This window comes from Glycine max, chromosome 2 (genome assembly GCF_000004515.6).
Source record: "Glycine max cultivar Williams 82 chromosome 2, Glycine_max_v4.0, whole genome shotgun sequence".
Lineage (NCBI taxonomy): Eukaryota > Viridiplantae > Streptophyta > Magnoliopsida > Fabales > Fabaceae > Glycine > Glycine max.
Genome location: NC_016089.4, coordinates 9912962 through 9921688, shown reverse-complemented (window position 1 = coordinate 9921688; position 8727 = coordinate 9912962). Strand labels below are relative to the sequence as shown.

The following is an 8727-nucleotide window of genomic DNA, read 5'->3' as shown; positions in this document are numbered from 1 at the left end:
TGTTTCTTCTTCCTCGTGCACCCAACAATCTTCATTCATGCTTCTTCTTCCCCAATATTGGCTTATTCCCTTCTTCCTCCACGCCCTCATTTCATTCTCCATTTCAAATTTGGTTCCCTTCATTTGAATCTCATTTCATTCTCCCCTGAAGTTGGCATCCTCCATTGAAACTGTTGTTCGTGTCTTCCGCCATCAAGGTTAGTCTTCTAACCTCCTCGTATCTATTTGAATGGCGTAAATGGTCGTAGAAACCTTAGGATATACGACATTAGTGACCTGTGGTGGTGGAGGTTGAAGAAAAAGGTTCTTCCGCGAGAAGATCCTTCTTCCGCACGTGTGAAAGTGGCTTTTGGGAACTGTAGCGGAAGAAGGTGTTCTTCCGCGGGGTCATGCGGAAGAAGTGTGGAAGGTTCTTCCGCGGATTCCTGCGGAACAAGATTCTGCAGGATCTTCCGCGTGATCCAACAAAAGAAGGTTTTGCAGGATCTTCCGCGTGATCCAGTGGAAGAACGTTGTCTTCCGCAGATCCCGCGGAAGATCCTGCAGAACCTTCTTCTGCAGGCTACATTTTGTTGTCGCGGAAGAACCTACGGAAGCTTCTTCCGCAGGGTACATTTTCTTCTTGCGGAAGATCCCGCGGAAGTTCTTCTCGTGGAAGATCCTGCGGAAGTTCTTCCATGGATCATGTTTTGTTGTGTATTTTGTTTTTTTTTTTGCTCTTTTTTTTAGATTATACCTGATTTTGTTCATATTATTAGCTAGTTTGTGTTATTTAGTTGCTATTAAAAATTGCGTTTGTATGTAAATTGAAATTATATTTGGTGTGATTTATATATGCATTAGGATGTCTAAATTGAATTGTTAGGATGTCTAAATGATTGTGTCCCTGTTGTTGCCTTTCCAAACATTTGTGGACAAAATTATAAAGACTCCACTAAACCTAAAATTTTACAAAGCTTAAACCTCATACAAGGGCATATACTATAGACTGTCATAATGTGCTTATTATATGTATGATTGGAAGTTCAAAACATAAATTTCAGTCTAAAAAACTGAGTGTTAGGGGGAAGAAGAACTCCTCAAATGGAGACACGCCATTAATTATATTTTGGTACTTGACTCTAAATTTTTGTTAGTGACATTCTATATTCTAATCCCCCCACATATATCAGGTAAATGTGCATATGTGTACTTTGGTTAAATAATACTGACATCAATTCATGCGGGACAACATAATGTAATGACAATTAAAAGTTATTAACACAAGTGATTTGATAGTTGAATCTTTTTAATTAAGATCTGGAGTTTGATCTTTGACTTGATCATTAAATCACAATTAAAAGTATAATTTATCTTAAATTGGATTAACGAGGTGAAACAAAGATAAATTGATTTCTAAAATAAGATGTCTTAAATACTTAATGGGAATTCTTTTGATATTGAAAACAAATTTGTCTAATCTGATACCTACACAATCTAAGCACTGTTATAAGCATGAGAATTCAAAGCTAATACCATATGAGATAAGTAGAAACCGGTGAATCACAAACATGCCCATCCAATTGATTACACGCACCTTACCCATCCAATTGAGTGAAACAACATAAACTAAATTGTATTAGTCAATAAATGATACATTTAGACATAGTGGCATTAGAATTAGATATGAAGATATATCCTTGTTAACAAAAGGCCCTACAAAATAGAGGTTTGAAAACTTAATTTGACCAAATTAGTAAGAAACATACAAAGCATGTGTTTGAACAAATTTGTAATGACAAAGCTTTGTTACCAATTATTTGAATATTTAATTTGACCGAGAAAAATAAATGTTCTTCATGATTTCAGATCATGGTTAGAACACGAGGTTTAGGTCGTGCGTTAGGAGCTGGTAGAGGTAGAGGCATTAGTGAGGATGCGCATGAAGCTGATGTTCCTCGGTGTCGCAGGCCTACTGCTTCAGCACGTAGGCAATGGGTTCGTCTGCGTGAGGACGTCACAGAGAGACCTGAGGATGTGGCTCAGTTGCATGAGGATGTTCCTCATGTGTCTGATGCCACCCCAGAGATGATAGGCCTCGTCGATGCTGTTCAGACAGAGGGAGTGGCTACTAATGGGAGCTTGGGGTCACCTGCTGCAGATGAGGGATTCCCCGATGGACCACGCGACCCATTGACTTTGCTGAGCATGTCGCACACAGCATCTGGAGTGGACAGGTACATAGTTTTTAATGTTGACTAATTACATAAAAATTATTTATAGTTGGATTGTTTTTTATATACACGTTATTATAAATTGTTATTCAATTTAGGAACGACCCAATCTGAAGTTGGTCTCCCACAGTAGAAAAGTAGATAAAATTGGGAGACCAACGCCTGAGATCGAAAGGTTGATTGCTGGCACCGGATTGAGTCCACTAATCAGGTGTTCTGTTATCACCACTGATCCTGGACTCATATCCGCTTTCGTCGAGAGGTGGCATCGCGAGACTAGCACGTTCCACCTGCCAGTAGGCGAGTTGGCGATCACGTTGGATGACGTGGCGCCACTCCTACACATTCCCATCACTGGCGCGCTGCATACGTTCGAGCCGCTGATTACTTCAGATGCGATTGGTCTACTGACGGAGCTTCTTGAGGTTAGTCATGAGGAGGCTACATTTGAGACCCAACAGGCTGGTGGGCCTCATGTCCGGTTGGGGTGGCTTCGGCACTTGTATGAGAGCCAGTGCAGGGCCGGACGATGGGTTGTAGCAGCCTGCATGTATCTGCTCCACTTGGTGGGTTGTACTCTTTTCACCAACAAGAGTTCAACCCATGTACATGTCGTGCACCTGGAGGCTTTCAGGGACCTGGCCCAGGCAGGGGGATTCATCTGGGGAGTGGCTACATTAGTCCATATGTACGAGCATCTGAACGACGCGTCGCAGGCCTCTACACGACAGTTGGGCGGTTATATTACACTTCTCCAGGTACGTATTATCACTGATAATTTAAATTGAAGTAGCATTGAATCTCTTTTTTTTTTTATTGATGTTGACTATGTGTTTGTAGTGCTGGATATACGAGCACTTTCCTACAATGCATACATCCGTTGTTCATGATGCTTATGATGAGGGGAGCCCACGGGCCTGCAAGTGGCTTACGGGTAAGGCTCATATGACGGGGATCAAGGGAGCCCCGTATCGGAGACGTTTGGATGCCCTGACTGTGACTGACGTGTGCTGGATGCCCTATGGTGAGCACCGGGGAGTTAGGGGCTTTGACTTGATATCATCGTACACCGGCCAGCTCAGATGGGGTCAGATTGTGGTGTACGTTCGACCTGAGCGGGTTCTTCGACAGTTTGGCTACCTTCAGACGGTCCCTCCGCCGCCGGTTTGTGATTCTTTGACGGGTGATGATATAGATGACCAGTGGCTGCATTTTTCAGACCATTTGTTGCCTTCAGGAGAGCTCTGTGTAGTTCCTGGACAGGTGGCGCCTGACTACATGGAGTGGTTTTTTCGGATATCGCACCCATTTTTCACGCGGACCGAGGAGACTGCTGCATCAAGACATGCCTAAGTACCCATGTTCGGGCTTTTTTTTTAAATTACGTGGGAGCCGCTTGAGACTGTCCAGGGCCGCTATTTGGCATGTTTGCACGTCAAGGAACCCAAAAAAAATAAAAGCAACTCCCCGTTCCATCGAATCGCACCTCAAACCAAGGCACCAAAAATAAAAAAAGTGGGTTTTCGGCCTGTTAGAAACATATAACTAGCATTCAGTTCAACACAAATATAACAATTTGACACACTAACACTTGTTCACGAAACAATTCATTAATTACATGAACATAAATCCAATGTAAATATAGATACATAAATATTACAAGTTCAATGTCCGCTTAGGTCTACATGCGTTGTATTAATTGTCATTAGGCTTAAGTATTGTTGCACTCTACCTACATATGCAGTTGACCATTGTTTTGCCTCCGGATACGCATTGCTTGACCACAACAACGCCATAGGCGGTAAGGGACAACGATCTTTCAGATAAACCTGTTGTAAGTGAAATTATAATAATAACTTAAACAAACAAACCAACTCATTCAATAATTGAAATTATTTGAGTAAACGAATTTTCAATGGACCTGAACAAAATGACTGCCAAACACATGACCGACGCATATCATGCGGTGCGCAGCAGAATCGGCCGGTGGTCGACTTCTGAGAGGAAAAAATGTGAAGCTCTGTTGTCGTGACATCGATACAAGGATTACATTATATCTTGACGCAATTACATATCTCATATCCGTTCTATCCATACTAACCTAAATCACAAAACAAATACACGTGTCACTCATGTAAACATTATTTATATAAATAAAAAGTATAAAACACATACCTTGGATAACCCATCCACGTGTAGGGACAACCTCAGCTGTTCATATCACTTCGTGCCACCAAAGATCTTTATGTAGTCTTGTGACCATTTGCCAAGTTCTTTAATCAATTCGTTACGCATCATGGCCCAACACTCTTCTCCCATACCTAACAAAGCGGAAACTGACCGATATCCACAATTACCATCCGCTTTCACATCAACAACATCCTCAATGAAACCATGCATAAATGGCGGAAATTGATCCAACATGGGGATCATCCTTGCTGGCTTCGGTGGTTCAAAAGATGATGCACTGGGTCTGACTGAGGTGTTGCTGTTTTGAACCGAATGATAAGCATCAACATACTCCCAATAAGATGGATCACGCTTTATCGATCTTTTGCTTCTTTTCATTACCTTTTTCAGGGCACCTTTCGTCTTAACCTTTGTTGGAGGAGGGCACATAGAGGTCTCATCGGGAAAAGTGAATTCTTGGAGTTTACTCTTGAAAGTAACTTTCCCGCAAACATCAAGTTCCTCGAATCTTTTATGTATTCTATCAATCTCTTCCTTGATGCTCACTTCGGCCTCACGTAGCCCCTGGTTTGAAAAATTAAGTCTCCTCCAGTACATATGGACTGAATCTAGTGGGATGCTGCCACCATCATACCTTTGTAGCTCGCATGCACAAGGAAGACCTAACGTGGTTCTCAAGACACACCCACAAGAAGACAGATTGTCTTTCAAATTACGTACGCGCTCAAACTCAACCGAAATTTCATTTAAAGCGTACCTTGACACCATTCCCAGAAGCCTCTTGTATAAGGTTTTCTTTAAAACATGACCAACGACATGCGTACTTGTTTCGAATGATGCTCTAATTTCAGTGTGCTGCAGCATCATCATGTTGTTCATTGCATCCCAAACACTACAGAGGTCTCCAACGCTATTCTGTAATACCCTTTTCAAAGACCAATGAGCAGATTCAACCCTACATTTAAAACACACAACAGAGAAGACAAATTAATAACAATAATGTTCCAAACAATCATTAAAAGAAACTTGACTAAAATAATAAAACATTTAAATACCTATTTGTTATTCTGTTGCCTAGGTGCATCACCTTATTCGTCCAGGCCAAGATAAATTTCTCCTTGTGTGGGACAATCCATGTCTCACATACGTAGTCAACGAACATTGGCCACGGGGAACACGCTACTTGAAACCTTTGAAGGTGCTCGAGGAACTCATGTTCCTAAGGACAATCTACCAGGTTACCCCATCTATCCATTACGTAGTCCCAGACATTCTTCTGACCAATTAGCGATTTGCACTTTGCCTTCACATTCTTGTCTATGTGAAACCTGCACAACAAATTCGTACACTCCGAAAACATAACTTTCACAGCATTCATTAGGGCTAGGTCTCTGTCTGTGAAAATAACAACAGGAAGGCGATCGTTTCTTAAAAAAAGGCCTTGAAACCGTTCCAATGCCCATACAAGATTGTTCACGCGCTCACCCTCCAGATATGCAAACCCAGCAGAGAAAGTCATCCTGGTTGGTGAATGTCAAGCAATGGGAGCCTGTACCTATTTGTTTTGTAGGTACTGTCTATCAAAAAAACAAGATGACATGCGTTACATAACTTAACTGCATCTGGGTGATACCAAAACAAATCACGCACCACATCTTCATCCTTCAATCTATGCCAATGAATGTATTGGTCACGTTCAAGGAGTCTCATTAGGTGTTGCATTTCAGTGTCATCTCCTCTGATTGAAGAACGATATGCACTTCTTGCATTTTGGATTTGTTTGATTGTGGTGCAACTACTACTGTTGTGCTCCTTCAACGTTAGCGGGATGTTTCTTGGTTTCACATTCGACTTCATCATATTAGCAATGATGTTCTTCTCATCATCTGTCAATCTCCCAGCATATGGATGTCCAACTAAGGTCTTCGCCAATTCATGGTTGTGAATCCCACATATCAGCTTCACCGCCCAACCTTCACCTCCATGCACTGGTTTTCCACGAATCTTAAAGGGACAACCACATTTTCTAGTGCTTGTGTCTCTTCTAACAAATTATTTCTTCCTATACTTGTACTTACCGCTCCTTTCACACCCAATTAACACAAATGAAGTTCTTCCTCTGCTACCAGTATATGTATCAGACCTCATAATTACTGCAACAAAACCGTTTTCATGGGCAACCGTTCGAGCCCACTTCAAAACATCTTCTCGGGTTGCAAAGACCTAGGACACAACCACGACATATTAATTTTTACACAAATCATACATTAGACCAAACAATTAAAACTGATCGACATGATTACCTGAGAAGCATTAAAAGCATCTGAACAATCAACATGTGCTTCATTCACACCACAATCTTCTTCATCTTGAAAATTCATATAAACTTCTTCGAACATCGCACTGTAATATGCCCATTGATCTTTGTCCATCTTAATTCAAACTATAACTATCACCTGATTCAACATTCAACTAAATAATTTGAACAATACAGCAACCCAAAATTTTTTACAAACTATGAATATCAAACTAATTCAACATTTGACAACCTCACACAAATATTTAATCTACATATACATCAATATTTTAACAACAACCAAATTCAACTTTTAATTACATAATTTCAAAATTATAACCTACAAAGCTCATTTAACCAAAAAATACTTCAACCTAGGCAAAAAAATCAACACTTCAACCAACAAATATATTTTTATGTTTCACATAAATTACAAATAGAATTAACCAAAATAACATTCAAAATAATCTTAAAACTAAAAAATCATAAAACGAATTACTCCACGGAAGAAGCAGTCTTCTGTAGTTGTAATGTCAACAACAGAGAAAGCTTCTTCCGTGGAGTCTCGCGGAAGACATCTTCTGCGAGACTCCACGGAAGTTTTCTTCTTTCGCAGTAATAATGTCATCGTCGGAAGAAAATTTCTTGGGTCGAATCTGAAACGCTTACACCATTCTACTACCTAAAATAAACAATCAACCACAAAAAAGCAGCTATGTACCTTAGTTGACAAATATCACACCAAAGCAGAGCACAAGCACAACCAGCACGGACAAATATCGCACAGCACAAGCACCAGAATGAAGAAAACGCAGGAGAGAACGCAAAAAGCAACCATGAAATAAAAAAAATAGCTTTTAATAAAAGAAAAACGTTCAGGGGCATTTTCGAGTTTTTTAAAAATTGCTGGGTGCACCAACAATGTTGCTGGGTGCCCCTAGCAATTCCCGCCACCAAGTAGGCAAGTCAAGGTGGATCAGGCCCAATGAATCAAGTTGGTCTATTTTGATAGTTCTATATTTATTCTACATGAATTAAATGTGCAATCATAATTAACTTTTGAAAAATATTTTTTTAAAATAATTTCACAAGTATAAAAATTGCATAAAAAATTTCTTATCGTTAAGTATACAACACTAACTTTAATATATATATTTGTTTCGTGTAGCATAATGTTATTAAGATGTGATCAATTTTATATTAAGTTGTAGTTTTTAAAATTAAAGTGTAAAGTTTAGGAATTATTTCACCTATGATGTTAAAGTTAACATTCCACACACAAGAAAATTTTGACGCATTGTTTACAGTATTAGGAATTATTCAAAAAAAATTGTTAAATTATCACCGTTTTACATTTCATCGGCAAAAATAACCCATTAACCTTTTATTCGCTTTCTCAATTTTAAGATGAGAAGATGCGCTGGATATGTAGTATTTTTATACATCAAAGGCAAATTCTATGTGATTATTAAAAAATTACTTATTCATATAAAAATTCACATATCTGAAAAACTTATATAACATTTTCTAAATTTAATAAATGTATTATATTCCATAAGTATAATGCATAACTATGGTATACTATTAATAAAATTGATTGTAAGTTAAATATAATTTTAATAAATATATGTTTTTGGTAAAAAAATAATAAATAAATAAATAGAATATGTAATCAAATTATTAAGTAAAGTAATTAAAAAATATTATTATTTTATAGATTTATCGATTTATTAATATTATATTAACCAAGTTGATTGACCCCGGTGATTAAGAATTTAGAATCAATTTGTATTTTTTTTTTTATGATTTTGGGTTTGATTTGTCCTTGTGCTCACTCAAATCCTGCTTGATAGACAACTCTTGTCACGTAATTCCTTGAAGCCTTAAGTAGTTAAGACTAACTGATTAGGTTAATCTACTTGAGGTTTAGGCCTATGAAGTAATAATGGGAGAGGGGGGGTTGTTTACTCCTACTATCAATCTTTTTTCACCAAATTATTTTTTGGTATTACATCAATAAATATCTAT

The 8727-nt window shown here is 38.6% G+C and overlaps 2 protein-coding genes across 2 annotated transcripts; one reads left to right on the top strand and one right to left on the bottom strand.

The window, feature by feature from the left end:
* Positions 1 to 389: 389 nt before the first annotated feature.
* Positions 390 to 3566, top strand: LOC102663234 (protein MAIN-LIKE 1-like). The gene is made up of 4 exons (XM_006575771.1): positions 390 to 474; positions 1874 to 2223; positions 2312 to 2971; positions 3054 to 3566. The coding sequence occupies exons 1-4, from the start codon at positions 390 to 392 to the stop codon at positions 3564 to 3566; spliced, it is 1608 nt and encodes a 535-aa protein (XP_006575834.1).
* Positions 3567 to 4433: 867 nt separating this feature from the next.
* On the bottom strand, positions 4434 to 6835 carry LOC106797212 (uncharacterized). The gene is made up of 6 exons (XM_041012538.1): positions 6707 to 6835; positions 6482 to 6626; positions 6223 to 6391; positions 5852 to 5923; positions 5638 to 5731; positions 4434 to 5318 (listed from the first exon to the last, which is right to left on the bottom strand). Exons 1-6 carry the CDS (start codon positions 6833 to 6835, stop codon positions 4434 to 4436), a joined length of 1494 nt encoding a protein of 497 aa, XP_040868472.1.
* Between the last annotated feature and the right edge of the window lie 1892 nt (positions 6836 to 8727).